Here is a 21,142-nt window from a genome sequence, read left to right on the forward strand (position 1 = left end):
AACAATGGAAAACACATGTTAGCTGTGTGACTCAATTTTCAGGTTGAAAAGCGAAACCGTGGCTCTAGAGCCTTCAGAGCGGATCAGGTCTGTTTTTTGGTTGGTGGTTATAGCAGCTTCAGCTTTCCCTTTGATGAATGGTGCACCTTTTAGAGGCGCTGTCCACCCAAACAAGTCTAGTCCTAGTCTGAAGATATTTACTGATCTGTAGTCCCGATTGAGCCAAAGCTCACTGTTTCTCAGTATAACCCAAGATTTATACTTTAAACAAGCTTTTCGTCAATGTTGACCTTGAAGTTCAGTATTGAGCATACCATGAACAAAAAAAATACGGACTCTCTCCCCAGCAACAGAGCATTTATCATTTTATCCTAATGTAGCTTGAAGTACATCAGGAATCCAAAACAAATTAGTTACTCAGACAGGAAAGTGTCCGGGGGATGGGATCAAAAGGGCAGGATGTGCGCCACACGGTCTTCTGTTCACGGAATGTGCACAAAAAGATAAAGCACGGTCTCATCGGCATCAGGCCCAGTTTATAATTCTGCATTAAGTAATTCTGCATTAGAATCTCAGTCTCCACACAGGTGTGCTAAATGGTAGCATTTTTCCGTGGAGTTCTGCATGAGAGTATCAGGCCCAATTTGATCCAGACTAAACATCTACAGTACAGGCCAAATGTTCGGACACACATGACACAACCCCATGGTCCCGACCACATTAATAAGGCAAGGAATTCCACTCAGTAACCCTGACATGGCACACCTGTGAAGTGAAAACCATTTCAGGTGAGTACCTCATGAAGCTCATTGGGAGAACATCAAGGGTTTGCAGCAATATTGATTTTTTAGGGTTTCCAATATGAAATACCCCAGGAAACGCCATCTCTATTCCAACGGTTTTGCGCCACGATTTGGGAAACGTGCTGATATTCTGCTGCAAGGTCGTGAAATCTACTTGTGATGCAACATCATACAAAGTTGTGGGTGAGCATGTGCATGGACTAACTAGGCTCATCCAGGGACGTTATGGTGTGCAGTGGATTGTTTCCAATTGGGTGTCACTCAAGCATATTAATCGTTCCAAGCCAACACAGCAGTTTATTTTCTGAACATTTTACACTTGCAAAATATGAGAAGGATTTTTTCAGAAAGCAAATATTTGCAGATTATGGATAAAGGTCAAGTGGATGTCCATTCTGTAACATATTTGCATTGAGCACAACTCTTGAGTATTGTCTTTGGAGCAGAATCCGGGCTGCATTATGTGATCGCACACTGGCACCATTTTTCTATAATTTGTTATTTCGTGCCATAGCAGAAACTGGAAAGTCGCTCAGTTTATGATACAGTCCTTGTGCGCCAAGAGCTGTCCATCTTGCTGGTTGTTTTCTTCCAGAATTGTCCCTCCACCTGCCCCCACCTCCACTGCAGTGAGGAAATATCCAGTGGGCCTAAAGCGCCAGATGTTATAAAAGGCTCCACTGAAGTTAGTCACTCTTAAATGGAATAATGCTTTTGTGACACCCTTCACATTTCAGCTAGCATATACAGTATACTTATAATATATAAAGGGACAATACTATTGAAATGTGCATACTTCCAAGTAGTTGCTGTGTAGCTTGTATAGCAGCATATATTTACTATACAATGACAACAAAATAAATAGAACAAGTGTAAATAACATTAGTGAGCAGCAATTGTGTCTTGACTACAGTTAAACATGGAGGTGGTAGCGTAAGGGCTGCATGAGAGCCGCCAGCACTTGAGGAGCTGCTTTCATTGAGTGCATCTCAGAGTAAACATGTCCAATTTGTATCCTCCATTTGTTCTCAACTGGTTGGGCTGCAGTGACCCAAATTCCGGGAATTTTTCAACTAAACTTCTCAGATATTGAGCTAGTGAGCAGCAACGCTGAGACGCTGTCTCTTGATGGCACGCTCCAGCAGATATCTGCCGCTGTGTTTAGGATGAACGGCATCTTGAATCTCCATGTGATGTCTTTCCTCTCCCACTCAAGCTTGACAAAGTCGCCCAGCAACATGGCTTGCACCTCGCAAGGGCATAACAAGCCAATAGCGCAAACAAGAACATGAGGTGCATTCACAGACATTGGGTAATTATTACATGTTTTTTTCCCCAAGCAAAGACCCACTGAAAACAGCTCCGAGACCCACCAGCTGAGAATCACTGGTCTAAATGACAAGAGTGCTTAGCTATTTTGAGAGACTTAATGCAAAAACAAGGACAGTAATTATCTACTGTTATACACACTGCACACTGACTAGTATACTAGTATATAAAGTATATAAGATTAATTTCTGTACATATTGTCTCTTGAGAAGATATACTGCCAGAAACCACATGAGAGGACAAAAAGGGAGGCCAAGACACGAGCAAAGAGGAGACAGAAATAAAACAATAAGACTTAAAGGTGTGATTTTTCATATGGTGTCCAGTCCAACTCCTTGTTTGAATGCTTGACTGAAGACCATTTATTGATTGGCCAGACATCATGGGACCCCTCCTTCTGTCCTCACATTGCACATAGAAAATACCTCCCACCCCCGCTCCTTCCTTAACCTCCCCTTTAATCCAAGTCCCTCTTGAGGAGGCAGAGAAGAGGACTGCAGGCGTACAGGACTGACCCAGAGAGGACAGCTGCTGTGAAGCCATGGAGTGTTCCTCATCCTGCAAGCTACTGCTAACAGTTCTTCTTCTTATTGTGGTATTGTAACATCTCTCCTTCTTTATTTTATAGTCTATATTCTCATTCTTTATTATAGTCTGTTGTGTTTGCATCCTCCAGTGTCACATGATGTTGTTTACTATGTGGCATGTGACTCGAGGAGGCTTCTATAGGCATCCTTTCAGCTGTAGTTCTTTTTGTGAAGATGCACAAGACAAGGGCTAGAGCAGATGTGCACATATCACATGTCAGCCTGAAAAAACGAGGTACAGTGTGAGTATTCAATGGTCAGGTTTCTCTGGAAAATGTCCTCCCTTGCTTGACAGGTGACTTGTATTGTCCATCAGCGGACATCTTGCTCATTTCCTTCTTTATGCTTGATGGACCACATGGGAAGGAGAAGCTCTGTTTTTCTCATCTCTTGAATCAAATAGTGAGCAAGCAGGATGAACGGTGGACATATGAGCCCTCTCAAGGGACTTTACTATAGGACTAATGGATATATTTTAGAGTAGTCAGTGTACAGCTTGGGTAGTACTATGAACACAGCCATTGTTTTCATGTTATCATCTGCATGAGTGCTGCCACCACTGCTAGAGCTGCGGTTTATTGCCGGAGGCATGAATTGCAGTACAAGTGAGTGCACCTCATACTGGATGTGTGCAAAAAAAAAGCTCCTCTGTTTTTTTTCTAGTGACATACCGAGCTATTAGAGTCAAAGCCCTGCAAGCCTTCATTGAGAACAATAGCAGTGCCCTGAGCCAAAGCTGGCCTCCATCATCTCCATCCTTCTTGTCCTTCATCTTCTACTCTCTTTCACCAGCCTCCCTGACCGCCATCCAAAAAGGAGGAGGATTCTAACAGGCTGTTTTATTTATTTACCATGGATCCAAACACAGGAATAGTTGGCCCTATGCACAAAGTCTAAAGTAGCGCCATGGCGTTGGCCGCTTGCTCTGTTGACTCTGTGTGTGTTTTAGGTGCTGCCATTCCCCCTCTGTTGTTCTTTGGCGTTTATAGCGCTGCGCACACATTTTTAATAAGCTGAACTCGCCGCCCCGAGCTGCTCTGCGGGGTGTTTTTGCTACTGAAAATAATCAGATCATTATTACATATCTGCTGCTGTCCAATGAAAGACCGCTTCATCACTGTTGTATAACCTCAATAATCAATGGCTCTCATAGGAGTTAATTGAATTAATCTCTTCCAGGGTCATACTGTGGCCAGCAGAGGCAATGTTTGTCTAACGAGTGTAAAAAAAAAAAAAAGTTAACGCTCGTACTATTAATCAGAAATCACCCTGACTTGGAACTTGGATGATGCTGACATTTTTCCTGCACAATTGCTGGTCAAAGATGCTCGATTAGGAGACCTCTACTTTTTAATGATTTACTGCAAAAAGATTAGTGAAGTACCATGACAATTGGCATACGCGTTCCCCTCTTTGGGATCCTAGTCCTCATGATTACAAATCTGCAGAGCATGCAAATGCAGAGAAGCTTTTCTACCAAAGACTTTGTCTTTATGTTGAGGAAATTGCATGAAATGCTATTTTTTTTTTGTCCTTCTTTGCATCTTTTCATGGCTCCTCTAATCTTCAAACGTCCAAATGAATGGCAGATTATTTTATTGAATGTGGTTTTGATTCCTTTAAAGCCACATTCCTACGGCCTTGGGAGGCGGATGATTTGTCCCACAGTTAGTTGCTTTTCCCAGAGTGTGAAATGCCAACTTTTCTTCTCACCTTCCAGCATCGCTCAAAGCCAAAAGAAAGAAACATAGCTCGTACGCAGTCAGGCGGCGCTGACACATATCACATGACCATGCCAGCCTTTTTCAAAATACACACCTTGTTTTACATTTTAAGCAATCTGCCCTTTTGTTTTTTTTTCTTCGTTCTTCTAAATTTGAACCATTTTCAAAGTTTCTTAAGGTTATGTCATTGAAGTAAATTTTTTGATTACTATTTTGACTGAATTCAAGAGTATCAGACTATAAGAATATAAGATGACTCAGCTGTGATAGGCTCCCGCATACCCCGCAACCCCAGTTAGGACAAATGGATAGAGAGATAGACATTCAAGTACAAATATAATCAAGTATGTACCCTTTATACTGTGATCTGGTTTGCCATGTCGTGGGCAACACTGTCCACAGACGTTTGTGGACACTGTAGTTTTTATTTACATCCCTCCTCAGATGGCCTCTCTATGTGTGCAGAGCTCCCGGATAGCCCGCTCAGAAGAGGACCGAGACACTCTTTGGGATGCCTGGGGCTCATGGAGTGAATGTTCCCGTACCTGCGGAGGAGGAGCATCCTATTCCCTGAGACGATGCCTCACTTCCAAGTAGGACTTAACACAGAAATACAGTGATATAATGGATTGTAGACAAAAATAGGAACCATCAAATAATGTCAGCCTTGAGTACTGTACATGTCTTTAAGTGTGCTAATTCTGTCATCACTGTAAATGTCATTTGTGGCTCCCCCCTATGGCTTCTGCTCAAAATTCTTGGGTGGGGAAGCTAGCATGCATGTAATCCAGATTTGCTTAAAGTTTATAATCATTAGACACATGGCGAGTGATTTATGGACAATTAGTCGCTAATTTGCTCAGACATTTTGCGTGATGGCGGCCAATTTTACTCTAATTTTACACACATGCTCCTCACTTTTTGGCGGAATGCCCTTAAGTTACAGTTGAGGTCTGTGAGAAAGTGGAAATTAAAATGTACCTCTCTTCAATATTGCACAACCCAGCAGCAAAGAACCAGTGGTGTAATCGCGGTAAGGCGCAAACTGCTCAATCAGCATTAACTCATTCAATAGCATTGCGTTTTTATTAAACCCAATCTTTTCGTGTTTTTCGTGTAATTATTACACAAGAGGCAAAAAGAGGTGATGACTCAACTCCCTACTAATGGATGATACTTTTAGAGCAAAAACCATAAAAAAATGTCCAGAAGGTGGCAGTTCAGTGGAAGAATTACACATGACAGGAAGTTGGAAGTAAGGGAGCATGCAGCGTGCAGAAGGTTATACATTGGAGGGAAATTTTAACACATGCCCGCATGCATGCACACAGACACATAATTCAGTTCCAAATGTGACAATTGTAAAGTTCATGGTGTCACATTTGTAAATAAATTGTTATTTTGATGTAAAACAAGCAATTTTTTGTCTTGGTTTAGATATTTCAGCTGACACAAAGCAACAAATATTTGTGTTAAGTGAAAGTTATGCTTTAAATTAAATACATCTTTTCTCAAAAAGTTGTTTTTTAGTCAGGAACTGATATTTTCATGAAACCTGTATGTTCTGCTGCTGTATGACAAATGTAACAAGAACAAATTTAACACCAAAAGCTAGGTAGCAACATTTTAAAGCGCATCCAGAGGCAAGTAAATGCAAATACGGCAAATGCAGCCACTGCCATCTTGCTGAGTAAAAAACAAAATACATCAGAATGTCAACAACAACAGTAGGGTTCCATGATTTAACACATTATTCACCCGTGAGCAGCAGTTCAGGAGCAGAAGAGTTCCATTACGGGGTGTTTCCCTGTAGTTCATCCAATTCAGTGTGCAAATCAACTCGCTATGTGATGTGATCAAGGGGCTACTGAAGGCGACGCGATCTGTTTAGTCTGTACTTTTTTTTTTTTGCGTTGGTCTTCTTTGTATGTGTTGGCATTTAGGGGTCAGCACGTTGCCATTGGCTCAGAGGGTGTTGCAGGCATTTTTTTTTTAGGTTTGAAAAGAGACACATACACATACACTGGGGCCTTGTGCTTTTTTTTAATGATGCTCTTTCATTTTCCAAAATGGGAGGAGGGCCCACTTGTTCCCACGCCAACAGCAAGGTGATGTGAGATGAGGAGAGGTGACAGACGCTCCAGCCTCATACATTACCACTACCGGGCTGTAAGAAGTTGTAAGCACGGCCGTCTGCATATCTAAACCAGCGACGCCAAACACCTCGTAACGTGTCAGTTGCTTTAACAGCCAGTAAAAGCTCAGGTCCCATAACAAGCAAAGGGAAATGCTCATATGAATGCAATGAAACCCCTAAAAAGTTACCCGAATAAAAAGTTGACACTGAATATGCATGTCAACACCAATCACGCTGAGGTCTCTCAAATAGCAAAAGGGTTGATAGCAATGCAAACAACAAAAAAATATATAACACAACCCTGAATACAAGTACATAATCTTTTTCTTCTTATTTAAAGGGAAATTATTTGTAATTACAACATTCTTTCTGGCATAAACCAGCTCACAATTTCAGTTGATTTATGTAACAAGGCACCTACCCTCTCTGTTTTTTAGTTTTTGCAATAGTACTATTATAATAACAGTTTTGCTGTTTTTTTTTCTTTAAAAATCCGATATTTCAACAAGTTTCCAGCAAGTTCAGAATGCGGGAGGAAATGTATATTTCTATGATGATATGTTGCTCATCCTTGTCTGATTTGTTACCTGTCTCTTGATTTTTGTCCACACTCAAGCCACTCACCGCTGTTTGTCTTGGCCGGCCGATCAGTCTGGAAGGATCTGACTAATGTTCTTGCCATGCCACACACTCTCTGCTCGAATAACACAAACCTTTAAGCCTGAATTTGGTCCTGTGTCAACCAACCAAACAAAAAAAACAGCTATGATGTCGCTTGAAATCCTCTAAAAGTCTTCCAAAGTCAACACAATATACTTTGACTGGAGTCAAGGTGCATAATTGACCCCCATTCATGGTTTATCTTCACTTACTGTAGCATCATTATTATGTGTTATTTTCGAATGCATAAGCCAAAGAAAAAGCAATCCTTTGCCGTTCACTGAGCTGAGGTATTTTGTACAACTTTACAGGTTTATTTCTCTGACATTTCCAGTGGCATTCTCAACTGTCAATTGTGTATTTATTAACTCATTCAATAGCAAAGACATATTTATACGTTTTTAATAAACCCGAATGCCCAATCCTAAAGACATATTGTGCATATTTTTTTGCTTGAGACGGAACCTTAGGTGATGATGCAGCTGCACACTAAAAGAGATCACTGTTATATCAGTTTCAAGACATAAAAAAAACGGAGGAGGGTTCTTTTGGTAGGTGCTACATGATTGTTCTCTACCATTGTGCATTGATAGTTTTTTCAAGTTTTATTTTGGCTTCAATGGGTTAAAACATGAAATGTAGGTGGATTCCACGTCAGATTTCCAGTTATGATAAATCCACTCTGGCTTTTCCCTTATAGTCACAATGAAGGGACTTTATTATGTCTTAGCGCCACTTGTGGTTGCTGAATGTCGAGCTCACTGCCGGCACTTATGCTCATGTATTGTGGTTTGCCTCATCATTCAACACCACAAGAAGTAAGCTCACACAATTTTCTTCCATACCCCTGCAGGACGTGTGAAGGGCAGAATATCAAGTATCGCACATGCAGTAATGTGGTAAGCTGTGCATCTATAATGTAGTATTGTTCTTCAGAATGCTTTGCTCTTACTATGTCTATATTTCCCTTTAAGGATTGCCCCTTGGACGCCGGGGACTTCCGAGCTCAGCAGTGTTCAGCCCATGCCGATGTGCGCTACCAGGGCCGATACCACGATTGGTTGCCTGTCTACAATGACCCAGAGAACCCGTGCGCCCTGAAGTGCAAAGCCAAGGGCTCATCAGGGCTGGTGGTGGAGTTGGCGCCCAAGGTTCTGGATGGGACGCGGTGCTACACCGAGTCCCTGGACATGTGCATCAGTGGAGCATGCCAGGTAGTTCTTAAACTGATAGTTCGGATAATTTGGTCCAGTTCTGGTTGGATTTCAGTTAAGAGATTTCAGAGTTTGGCTTCTCAAAGCAATATGCATTCAAAAGACCAATACATTACCATCCCAAAAATACCTACGTGAAAAAATCAGACCTCACAAATCACTCAATGTGTGTGTTACATGTAGGATTAGACTGTTATTTGCTATTATCATGTTTATCTAATATGTCCATATTGTTTTCACATTCCAGATTGTTGGCTGTGACCACGAGTTGGGAAGTGCAGCAAAAGAAGACAACTGTGGCGTGTGCAGTGGAGACGGCTCCTCCTGCAGACTGGTACGAGGAAACTACAAATCCCAGCATGCCTCAGGAAAAAGTAGGTTCTCCCATAGAACTGAATTGTGACGTGTGCTGGTTGAATAGCTTGATTCAAATACATCTAATGTGTTGTCCATTTCTCTCCAACTTCAGTTGAGGACACAGTGGTGATCATCCCCTTTAAGAGTCGACACGTGCGTCTTGTCCTCAAAGGCCCGGATCACTTGTGTAAGTCCTGGTAGGTCCAGGGTGCCTTTCATTGTTTAGGGTGGATAAATACTTTTTCTATTGTATTGAACCAAATATAAGAAAGTTTTAGAGTTGTCTTACATTTGGGATGATGACAAAAGTACCAAAACGAGTTTAAAATAAAAAAACAACAATTTTAATGGCTTCCCATCATGCATTTTGTTAAATAGCTGCCGGGATGCATGTGATTCATCACCTGCTACTGTCCACTTTTCTGGCTCCCTCTCCCCTGGCAGCCTTGTACAATGAAATACTTAGCTGACTGTTAAGTTGCTGTGTGATGAGTTTAGCATTCATCAGATGACACAGTGAGTCAGACTGTTATATTGAGTAATGACTTCCTGCGATAGATCATGATTGGTTCCTGTCAAATAAAGAGCTGCCTGGTCCTCATAGACACATGCACTCCACAATATGCTATTTAATGATGTGGACATGTGTGGCTTATAGTCCGGTGCGTCTTATATATGTACAGATCTGTTTTTCTCTTTAAATTTAGTGGGTGCGTCTACACCGGAAGTTATGGTAATTGAGTAAATAAATTGTTGATGACTTCCAAGAGTCATCAAGTGAGTTGTGTAGAGACAGGAAGTGGAACTGGAGGTAGCAGAGGTGAGGATGCTGAGGTTCTCATTGGGAGTGACCAGGATGGATAGGATCAGGAACAGGTACATCAGAGGGACATTACATGTTAGAGGCCTTGGAGATAAAGTCATAGCGGCCATGTCCAAAGGAGAGATAGTGAAGATAGTGAAGGGTAGTTGGTGTGAGAGAGACAGATGCAGAAGACAGGGTTGGATGGAGGAGATTGATTTGCTGTGGCGACCCCTGAAGGGAAAAGCCCAAAGCGAAAGAAGAAGAAGATCAAGTGAGTTGTAGTCTAAATGATGTCATCTTCAATCTGTTTGCCTTTCTCCGGTTCTCATTTGACTTGATGTAGATTTTTTGCTTTGTGTATTTGTTTCTCCTGCTTCTCTAAGTTACATGCTTTCTCTACAATGGGGACGTTGCATTTTATTGATGTTTGTTCCTTTCCTCCCAGACATTGGAAGGCATGAATCAATGTTGTCCACATCCATCCCTTTGTTTGCAGAAAGTTGGCCACCTGCGGCTTTGTTGACTTGTTTGCCTCATTTTGCTTCATGTTGTCATTCTGTAAATTGGTTTTCCATTGGTGTGTGTACAATCTCTTCAAACACTTAACTATTATTAACAGATGTACGATTTTGTGTTCCTTCTTTAGCTGTGGAGAGTAAGACTTTACAAGGGGTAAAAAGCCAAGTTGCCCTGAATAAATCAGGGCAGTACCACCTGGAAAATACCACCTTGGATTACCAAAAACTTGCTGATAAGGAGGTTCTGAGAATTCCTGGGCCACTAAGGGCTGATTTTACCATCCAGGTAAGAGCTCAAATATCCTGTGCCCATAGGAACAAGTTTTTTGTTTTTTAAAATACTTTAAAATATGTTTTATTCTGTCAAAGTTGCAACTCTATTTTCACAATATGGCAACTTTTCAGTGTGCTCCTGCTACTCCTTCATAGGAATGTATGAGACAACCTTAAAGATGTCCTGTGGGGTACATGGTTTTTGTCTACAACCATGTATTTCCAGTGTATGATGAAAATATTGTAGTATATTTCCTGCAGGTCCAATTTGCAAGTGGAGCAGACAGCGTCATCCAGTATATCTTCTACCAGCCTATCATCCACCGTTGGAGGGAAACTGACTTCTTCCCTTGCTCTGTCACTTGTGGAGGAGGTAGACCGCCAAAATGATGCACTATTATGATCATAAAAACATGAAATCAGCATTTCTTTTCTGCTTTAGGGTACCAGTTGACGTCTGCAGAGTGCTTCGATATGCGCAGTGGCCGTGTGGTTGTGGACCAGTACTGCCATTATTACCCTGAGAACATCAAACCCAAACCCAAACTGCAGGAGTGCAACATGGAGCCTTGTCTTGCCAGGTAAGAACATACTTTTTTAGCTACCTTTCACATTAAAACCACACTTAAATTGTCTTACATGTTGTCTTACAGTGATGGTTACAAGCAGATTATGCCGTATGACCTCTACCACCCTTTGCCGAGGTATGTCCTGCTTTAAATTAAATATAAATGAACATACATACATGTATAGTACATATTGTCTGCACCTTTAACCATCGAGTCTCTCAATTTACAAGCAGAGAGGAGCGCCACCTCTGTACTGCCGTACAATGCAGGTCTGAAAGTTGCATACACCCCTCAACAATGCAACCCAAAAAGTGACACCCAAAAATATTAACAAAGAATAAATTTTTGTTTCACTAATTATAGTTTTGCATTACATACATAACAAACTCATTTAATTATGTTTCTCACTTTCTTCTTCAAATTGCCGGCACCTACAACTTTCGTTTCCCCCATGGTAGGTTTTTTTTAAATGTCAGCAACGCGTAGGTTGCAATACAGTTCAGGGCAAATCGGTTTATCACCTGCATTAGTCTATGAAAACCAAGTTATCATACAAAAAACAAGGCAAAGTTTTGGCAAATATACATAGAAAAAACGAGGTTTGACTGTGTATATGTGTGTACTGTCTACATAGGTGGGAGAGTAGCCCCTGGACTGCCTGCTCCACTTCCTGCGGCGGGGGCGGCATCCAGAGTCGCTCCGTCTCCTGTGTGGAGGAGGACATGCAAGGCACCATCACGGCAACCGAGGAGTGGAAGTGTCTCTACGCCCCCAAGACGGCCATCCTACAGCCCTGCAACACTTTTGACTGCCCCACCTGGCTGGCCCAGGATTGGTCTCCTGTAGGTGTCTGACACATTACATTATATCAGCTTAAAGGCCAAATTACATATACATCATACCATCCTCCAGTGCACAGTGACTTGTGGTCAGGGTCTACGCTACAGGGTGGTGCTGTGCATTGACCACAGGGGGCTCCATGCTGGAGGATGCAACCCCAGCACCAAGCCCCACATCAAAGAGGAGTGCCTGGTGACTGTTCCCTGCTACAAGGCTCTTGGTGGGTTTTTATGCATGCTTGACTAAACGACAATATATATATATATATATATATATATATATATATATATATATATATATATATATATATATATATATATATATATATATATATATATGTATATATATATATATATATATATATATATATATATATATATATATATATATAGTAGATAGATAGACTTTATTTTATGAATTTTTCAGAGTGAATACGTTGTTTTTACCAGATGAAAATAACGGAAATTGTCAAATCAAGGGTCAAATCGAATTTTCACTCATTCACATTTTCATTCACATCGGTAAGTATAAAAAGAAGCTAACCAGTTACTGTTGTATAGATATATACATGTAATATGTGAACTTTATTCCCAATTTTAAATAATCGAAATGGTCAGTTCCAGGGTTAAAGTATGTCTTTTGTGTAAATGTAAGTTAACCCCTGTTGACGATAGCAATCGTAAAAATATAATAACATATGCAAGCTATACTCTAGTACAGTGGTGGGCAAACTACGGCCCGGGGGCCACATGCGGCCCACCAAGTGTTTGAATCCGGCCCGCCAGTTGCTTTTTCAGTATTTCAACTTTTAACATACAAACTGGCAACATGTCTTATTTAGTCATTTTTTTTTTTAAATGTAAAATTTAGTGACATAGTTTGATGTTTAAAGTGCACCTGAAAAAAGCGACATGAGAACATACAGCTACAATTAGACAAATCATTCAAGGAAAATGTGTGTGTTAAATACATGTTCTGGCCCCCTGGACAATTTTGTTAACTCAATGCGGCCCACGAGTCAAAATATTTGCCCACCCCTGCTCTAGTACCTTCTTTGAGAAAATCTTACTCAGGACCACAATGTTACCAAGATTATGCAAAACAAATATCCTCAAACCAACTTGTTTGTTCTGCCCTTTCTTTAGATACGCTACCTGTTGAAGCTAAACCTCCGTGGCACAAGCAGGCCATTGAGCTGGAAGAGGAGATTGCCGTAACAGAGGAACCCAAGTAATGGAACTTTTTAAAGTTTTAGTTGAGTTTTTTATTTATTTTATTTTTATATTTATTTATTTTATTTTTGGGAGGAGGAGGGGGGGGGGGGGGGTCTGCAGTAGACCATAGTTTGTCCAAAAGTTAATGTAAATTACATTTGTAGGGTCACCTATGGTTTGTATTGAAAACACTTTGCAAGATATGCAAGCATACATGTAATACAAACATATTCAAAGTTGAATAATCATGATCAAGCTTTTGCATTTGCTACCAAAGAATATACAAGGTCAATAAGGTGTTTTTTTAACCTGACCACGCACCCCCCCCAAACACTTATTTATACGTCTTTTATGTTTTTTGCATGAGAGACACGAGGTGGTGATGATGGAACTCTACAATAGAAGAGAGCATGATTGGTGCAGTTTTGAGACGAAAAAAGTGACAGTGATAGTGCTTGAATTGAAATCACAAAAAGACATTTTTGAGACATGATATTTTGCTGAAACTTTCCTCTGTTCTACTGCTGATTACCAAAAAACAGGTAGAATAAGGCAACCCTTTTTCCGATGAAAGTTGAGAGTCTAATCTTTCTTTTGGTACATGGCATGTCTCTATATCCCAAGAACAATATTCTGTGTGACTAGAAAAATCTGCCAAAATTATCAAAAATGATCCGGTACCGAGAGGGACAGCTTTTGAAAAATGGCTGGTATTGAATGAATTAAATGCTGGAGGTACCCCTGCAAAGATGTTACAGACATATATTTGTCAATCTCCTAAAGCTGTATGCCAAATTTCGTGGCGATTGAGCTAAACACACTAAAGTTATAGAGTTAAATGGAGTGTTTTGTATAGCGCGCATTGAGCAGTGTGAGAAGTTTCAAGTCCTAAGTGCCTCCAAATTTTCACTTTTTAGTAGCGGTTCAGGAGTAGAAGAATATAACATTGAGAGTGTAGCCCAGAGGGAATTTCAGTGTGTTCATTGTTCATCTTGTCCAGGAGTTTGATGTTTTTCATGCTGCTTTTCCTCTGCTGAACACCTGCCTTGTCATAAATGTGATGTATGGGAGGTCATTTAAGGTCACAAAAAAAAGCATCCGCCTCTTCTGTCAAAAGCTAAAAGTGTTGCCTCACCACACTCACTGATGTTCAAGATGTCCCACATGTTCATTGACTAATAATAATAGACCGTCCTTTTGGAGCGCGGCCTAACACGTTTGCATGACTCGCATTAGCAAGTGTGTTCGCCAATTCTAAACATCTGTGTGAAAGCTGCATAAAAACATATCTGGCAACCATATGGGACAAGAGAATCAAAAACGGAGACAAGTCATGTTTTTGCTTACGGTCCAAAAAAACGCTCTAAATCATATATTTCCACTGAAGTAAGTCACAAACATCTCTTGTGCACAAAAGACAACCTTGCTAAGGCACTAACATTGCTTAGTTTTGCAGCTCATCATTAAGTCATCACCTTGAAGACATATTCATCTGAAAATAAATCATTTCCTTCAAGGAGTTTTAATTTAATCTGACACGTTTTATTCCTCAGGAAGTCTTTGAGCCGGAATGAGGTTTTAATATTTCTACTTTCCCCCGAGCTGTTGAAAAGACCTTGACGGATTCCCATGATATACAAGCATTTCCTCTTCCTTTTCGCACATGAAAGTGCTTTTTTAAATCTGCCATTCCTAATGTGTCACAGCTGTTCCATTTACTAAGCGCAAGAAAATCTATTGGATTGGACGGTCGGCTTTCAACAATATTCATGTCTTAATTTCAGTCAAAAAGACTGAATGGTTGTCTTGTCCTATTCCGTTCTCATAGGAAATAATGTCAACAGGACTAAACACTTAAAGGGTTAATCTGTGTCCATGGTAATATATTTATTGACAGCTGATGTTTTGAGCCATATTAATAATGTAAAACCAAATCTGCTAATGTCATTCCCAGCTTCATCCCATCTCCCTGGCAACCCTGCAGCAGAACATGCGGCACCGGCACGCAACGGCGCACCGTCAAGTGTCAGCTGTTGCTGCCCTTCTCCCAGACTGTGGCTGACCTCCCTGATGACGAATGCGTAGGTGTCAAACCTCCAGAGAGCCAACCCTGCTACCGTACTCCATGCCACAAGACAGAAGGAGGTGATGATGTGGAGGAGGACGAGATGGAGGAGATGGTCCAAGGAGAGGGGCTGCATGAGTGGGAATATGACGGGTTCACCCAGTGCTCCGAGAGCTGTGGAGGAGGTATGGAACCACTGTGTATATGACAAGTTCATTCATTCATTCATTTTCTATTGCTTATCATCACAAGAGTCGCAGGGGTGCTGGAGCCTATCCCAGCTCTATATGATAAGTTTTTTTTAATTTAATTTAATTTAATTTAATTTAATTTAATTTAATTTAATTTAATTTAATTTAATTTAACTTAATTTAATTTAATTTAATTTAATTTAATTTAATTTAATTTAATTTAATTTAATTTAATTTAATTTAATTTAATTTAATTTAATTTAATAACTTAACTTTATTAACATTAATACGCTAATAGGTTTATTGTACATAGTACATGTTACACACAGTACAGCAAGTGTAACATGCATGGCTTTCACACTGACAACTGAGTAGCTAGAAAAAAATACTATAAAATGACATCAGGAGGTTGCCAACAGCCACAACTGCTGCTAATTAGAGACCCCTAGTGGTTATTTGTAGAACCTGCCAGCTATAGAAAACTTGGGGCTTGGCGGGTTGAAAAAAAATTGTGTCCACACTGTGTCAAATTACGAAATAGTTGCATCCAGATGGGAACGGATCACTGAGTGAAAACAATGGAATACATAAGATGCACCTACATGTGCCAGAACCTCTATGAGGCCTCCTGAAAGTTGTGCTCCATGGCCTCACTGAACTCTGCCCCAAACCTAGGTTTTTGCATCGACCGCCGCCGAAGCCGCGTGATGCTTGACTAACCAAATTTGTTTTCCACTTAGCACTGAACCCTCTACTTTATAGCCGCTCCCTTGCTTATCTGGTGTACATGTGTATCATAGCAACTCTCATCATCACCATTTACCCATGGCTGGGACCCTGAGCAGGTGCTATCATTACAGGCCAAAATGAACCTGAAAGCAATGATGAAGGGGTAACTCCTGCTCAATGAACTCATCACCAGATGCCTTTTTAGGTCATGCCACAGGACCAAGTTTAGTTTCAAGGCGCCTTGTTGTTGCAGGATACATGACATATTTTAATGGTTCTCGGATGTTCTCGGATGTTGTCAGGTGTGCAGGAGGCAGTGGTCATCTGCATGAACAAGCAGACCAAGGAGGCAGCTTCGGACCAGAGCTTGTGTGTGAGTGCCCGCAGACCTCCACCACTTCTTCAGGACTGCAAAACACAACCTTGTCCCCCCAGGTGAAAAACACTGAGCAAAATTATTTGTATCCAGTCATTTTCAATTAAAATGAATAGTTGTTTGAGAAAAAAAGTTATAATGTTATGTTACCGTATGCTAATGTTGTTCAGTGTTAAAATGTGTAGCTTAGACTCGAAACTCAAAGTGAAAACTATTTTGTTGTTGTTTCAATGCTAGTCATTAGCCCCAATGCTATTTATGTTAGTATATGCACAGTTATTAGCACAGTGCAGACCTGCCAACATTGTCGTCCTCTGCACACAGGTGTGCATTTTGTTACATGTACCTGTTTCAGTTTGGAGTTCAGTCTCTGACACCAGGATTATTCCTCGTGGTTAAGTGGGACTTAATTTTGACCTAAATCCCATGCATGGGCTCCACAATTTGGGGGAAATTTGTTGCCCTTGGCCAGCACGTAGAAGAAGTAGAGTAGTCGGACGGGTTGCAAGTGTATGGAGTATAAGTTATGGAACAAGTGATTTGTGACACTCAGCTCTGCCAAAAATTGGTAGCTTTTAGATAGCGAGTGCAGCATGCGACTCATGTGTGCTGGGTGGGCTTCATTTAAGGCTGCCGTACGTTTCAGTCACTGCGTCCGTACATGTGTGGGCATCGTATGAGGCTCGTGAAGCCCAGTCACTTCAATTGCAAAATGGGTGTAAAGGCTTCCTGGGTACCTACGGCTATTATGACCAGGAGAGCCAGAGTGTACAGCGGCATGTTCCTCCCATCGTGGCTGGATCAGGTGCATTAAATGTTGGATTTGGGAGAACCAGAGTGTTGGTGCACATACTGTCGGAGCATGTAATTCTAACTCCCCCTTTAGTGATGAAGGTTGCAAGGCTTTGATTTGTCAGCTTATTTCCTTCATGTATATGACTCCTTCAGAGGGCGTACAGCCCACCTCCTCATCTTCAGTATTTTATTTTAGGATTTTTTTTTTCATTTTTTAAGACTTGGCCTTGCATTGATTTACTTAGCTAAGACTGTAATGTGCAGTGACAGCTGGGATGTACACATCAATCTCCTGTGCCTCCTTAAGGCCTCCTTAAATCTCGCACCTGCATCTGCTGGACTGTGAGAAAACATGCAATCCATCTGATTGCATCCCATCCTATGACATGACAGGAAATAACAATAGGGCTTTATTTTTTAATGACAGCAAGAGAGGAGCACTTGGACTTGCTGAGCATCACACAAACCCAAAGGCTGGGAGGCTTTTTTTCTGATCTGGAGTCTTGTATTCATGCACAACAAACATATTGGATGTGTTTTCTTTGGCATCACTGAGTCACGTTAGGATACATTTTGTGGATAGTATTCCCTGTCAAATAGCGTAGGGGTTCTTAACCTTGTTGACCTCAAGGCCCAACTTTTCCTGTTTGTCGTGGCCCTGGGCCCATTCAAAATTCAACACTGTTGGTTTGATTTGTATTCAATAACTAAATAAAATCCATGTACAGTTTAACAAGCTAAAATCTTATATAAATAAGTGACCGGATACTATAAGAAATGTAGCTGCCAGTTGTTTTGGTTGTTGGTTTCTAGATGGAAGGCTTCAGATGTTTTTTTGGCTGGTAAAATGGCAGTCAAAATCCTGTCATCCATGACAAATTTGGTGTTAAAAACTTTTAAAGTGGCCCCATCCTGCTCATTTCAGGGGCTTTTAAAGTGATGTTGAATCCCAGTGGGGCATTATAGTAAGTTTCCTATAATAAAATACTCCATAAATCTCAAGTTGTGTGATTAAATCTGCATTCTTCTTCTCTTGGCTAAAACTGTCAGATTTGGCAGCCTCCTCCCGCAACCAAGGCTACTCTGTTGCGATTGCTCAGTGGTTGAGGGTCAGCTCCGGCCCACCAACAAACGCCTGCCACATCTCAAAACGGGATAGAAACAACCATCATTATTTGATAGATATAATTAGATGAATATTGGAGAATCCAATATCTAACTGCTGTGTTAAAATAGGCTGCCATTTTTAAGAAAGAGCAATAAACTGTACAAAGAAACAGTACCAGTTGTCATACAAACAGTTGAATTATTCCTATTTTTTTTGCCGTGTAACGATAACATTTGGTCTTCATAGGTGGGAAACCGGGCAGTGGAGCTCCTGTTCCGCTTCCTGTGGTGTTGGCCTGATGTCCCGCACTGTGACGTGTACGCACCAGCCCTCACGGGACAGCAACAGCACTGAGATTTTGAGGAATGATGACTGCCATGACCCCAAACCAAACCCCATCCAAGCCTGCAACCGTTTTGACTGCCCTCCCATGTGGGAAGCGCAGGACTGGGGGCAGTGCTCTGGTAGCTGCGGTAATGGACTTCAGAGGAGGCTGGTTCAGTGCAAACAGCGCTTGGCTGATGGTAGCATCCTGGAACTGCCTGACACTTTTTGTCCATCCAAGAGTCCAGCTAATCAGAGGACATGTACTCAGCAGCAGTGTCCACCTCAGTGGGTCACTAGCTGGTCCCAGGTAGGCTTTGTCTGGTAATGCTCCTTTTCCATTGAACGGCTCCTGCACAGCTTGACATGGTTCTACTCCCTATTAGCATTGCCAAGTATTATTTATAGTTGCTGAAGAAATTTCCAGAATTTTCTTGGATGCATTTTCTTGTTCCTCTCGAGTAAATAACTGTAATGCAGAGAGACAGAGTATAGTCCTGTGCAGGATTAGTCCACAGTCTCCACACTGTCATAGACCATTTTCTTGATGCCTCCAGTGTCCTCTCAAATACATAGAAAAAAAAGTGAACGTTGGTTTACTCTGCTCCTGTACAGTCGTTAAGTTATAGTCTACAGTCTCCACTTCGCTGCAGAGACCCGTTTCCTTATTGGCCTTATTCTCCTCCTGAATAAATAACAGAAGTTAGCACACATGCTAAAGTCTGCTTACCCTTTTGCTGCGCTATATTAGTACTCCACAGTATTCACTTTACTACAGTGGCCGTTTTTTTTTTTTTTTAATAAATGACCATTTATGTCTTTGTCTAGTGTTCGGTGACTTGTGGAAATGGTATCCAAAGGCTAGAGGCCGTCTGCAGGAAACAAGGCGAGGATGGACGATATCACACCATCGATTCAAACAACTGCTCCTCTCTGGCGCGGCCCAGCAGGGTCCGACCTTGTTCTCTCAGCCTCTGCAAGAGTAAGTGACGACTCCTAATGCTTGAGTTTTCAAAGATTGTGTTGACACTGACCAAAATCTTTGTTCACAGATTCTCTGAAGCCCGGACCCACCATACTGGCCCAGAGGAATGTCTATATTCAATGGAGGAAGAGCAAGAAGGTCCATTTGGTAGTGGGTGGGAGTGCCTATCTACTCCCCTGGACCACTGTCCTCCTTCGTTGTCCTACCCGCCACATCCATAAGGGGAACATACGATGGTTGAAAGACGGGAAACCCATGATGAGTCTCCCGCAACTGTCCGTCACCTCTGTGGGATTAGTGAAGATCCAACAAATTGGAGAATCTGACACCGGCACGTATACATGTGTGGCAGGCCAAGCTCAGGAACATTTAGTCATGCAGGTCATTGGCAACAAGCGAAAGACGTCCGTTACAGAAGACACACACCCTTATGACCGTTTTGTTGAGCATTTGCTCCAAGTCAAATCTGCCTCGGAAGATGATCTTTCCATTCCAAATGTCCTCATTCTTGATAGCCAGAAGCTTGAGGAGAACCTGAGAAGACAACAAGGGGAGCAACTCATTGGTCAATTAGTCAGTCAGCTGCCCCACTATGAAACCAATGGGTCTCCTTTACACCATCCGCAGATTCCCCTTCGAAAAACACACTCGACTAGATCCAGAATCCCTGTCATAATTCAGAGATCCAGGAAAGTTGGAATGGTGACCTCTTCCGATGTTGTAGTCCACATAGGATCTCCTGTTTTGCTCCGGAAGCCTGTTGCCACTTTAGAAATGAAGTGTGAAACTCTCGGGTACCCGAAACCTTTCCTGAGTTGGATGAAAAATGGAAAACAGCTGCATTATAACAGCAGGTATGGATAATTAAGATGACATTAACAAAAAGAAGCATCATTATTGGATTGAGCAAAGATCTGATCTTTGCAGAATAGACCTGTTGCCGACTGGCTCACTTAGGATCCAGTCTCCAAACCGGGCGGATGAGGGACTCTACACCTGCACTGCCAGGAACCGCCTCGGATCATCGTCGCTCTCATCTTGGTTGCAAGTTACAGGTAAGAAGCTTATCTACTGTACCTCTTTGGTATACTTATTAGACTCTAAACCATCCTTTTCATGATGCCTACTATGTCCTCTCAAATAAATAACAAAAATAAAGACAGATACAGCATTATATTTCAGTCTCCACTTGGCTGTGGTGGCCTGTTTGCTCACTGTTGTTCCGTCTCCTCCAGGATAAATAGAAAATAACAGAAAATACAACGCATGCACTCGTGTTAGTTGTGTTAGCCACACAGCCCCCATTTTGCTGCAGAGGCCTGTTTTCTCACTCGCCTTCTTAGACATCAAGGCACATTTTTCCTCTACCAAAAAGATTCGGGTATGTTCCCAGGCTGTCAAAATCAAGTATCAACTGTACCAAAACATTACTTTTGCTGGTACAACCCCAACAGCAAGCCATTTTTGGGCCAGTTTTGTTGGCTTGGAGATTCCAGGAAGTCATTGCAGTGCAATGGCTCGTCTGTCTCGGTCAGCATT

The 21,142-nt window shown here is 41.6% G+C and overlaps 1 protein-coding gene across 3 annotated transcripts in view; it reads left to right on the forward strand.

The window, feature by feature from the left end:
• Window positions 1–21,142, forward strand: part of adamtsl3 (ADAMTS-like 3) — a 62,781-nt gene that overhangs the window by 37,930 nt on the left and 3,709 nt on the right. The window contains exons 1-19 of one of the 3 annotated variants that reach the window (XM_058067030.2): window positions 2,672–2,727; window positions 4,909–5,036; window positions 8,094–8,139; window positions 8,215–8,454; window positions 8,702–8,828; window positions 8,924–8,998; window positions 10,263–10,420; window positions 10,669–10,780; window positions 10,850–10,988; window positions 11,061–11,111; window positions 11,611–11,818; window positions 11,889–12,036; window positions 12,962–13,046; window positions 14,985–15,280; window positions 16,318–16,450; window positions 18,541–18,928; window positions 19,447–19,600; window positions 19,671–20,457; window positions 20,531–20,658. In XM_058067030.2, the coding sequence (XP_057923013.2) occupies window positions 2,674–2,727; window positions 4,909–5,036; window positions 8,094–8,139; window positions 8,215–8,454; window positions 8,702–8,828; window positions 8,924–8,998; window positions 10,263–10,420; window positions 10,669–10,780; window positions 10,850–10,988; window positions 11,061–11,111; window positions 11,611–11,818; window positions 11,889–12,036; window positions 12,962–13,046; window positions 14,985–15,280; window positions 16,318–16,450; window positions 18,541–18,928; window positions 19,447–19,600; window positions 19,671–20,457; window positions 20,531–20,658 (3,457 nt within the window). In that variant the 5' untranslated portion in view covers window positions 2,672–2,673. Of the gene's footprint in view, window positions 1–2,671; window positions 2,728–4,887; window positions 5,037–8,093; window positions 8,140–8,214; window positions 8,455–8,701; window positions 8,829–8,923; window positions 8,999–10,262; window positions 10,421–10,668; window positions 10,781–10,849; window positions 10,989–11,060; window positions 11,112–11,610; window positions 11,819–11,888; window positions 12,037–12,961; window positions 13,047–14,984; window positions 15,281–16,317; window positions 16,451–18,540; window positions 18,929–19,446; window positions 19,601–19,670; window positions 20,458–20,530; window positions 20,659–21,142 lie in introns of those variants that run through there. The other 2 variants (XM_058067029.2, XM_058067028.2) reach the window with 2 other exon arrangements.

The sequence above is a fragment of the Doryrhamphus excisus genome, linkage group LG2 (genome assembly GCF_037039965.1).
Source record: "Doryrhamphus excisus strain RoL-2023G ecotype Guam linkage group LG2, RoL_Dexc_Guam_v1.1, whole genome shotgun sequence".
NCBI classification, from domain to species: Eukaryota; Metazoa; Chordata; class Actinopteri; order Syngnathiformes; family Syngnathidae; genus Doryrhamphus; species Doryrhamphus excisus.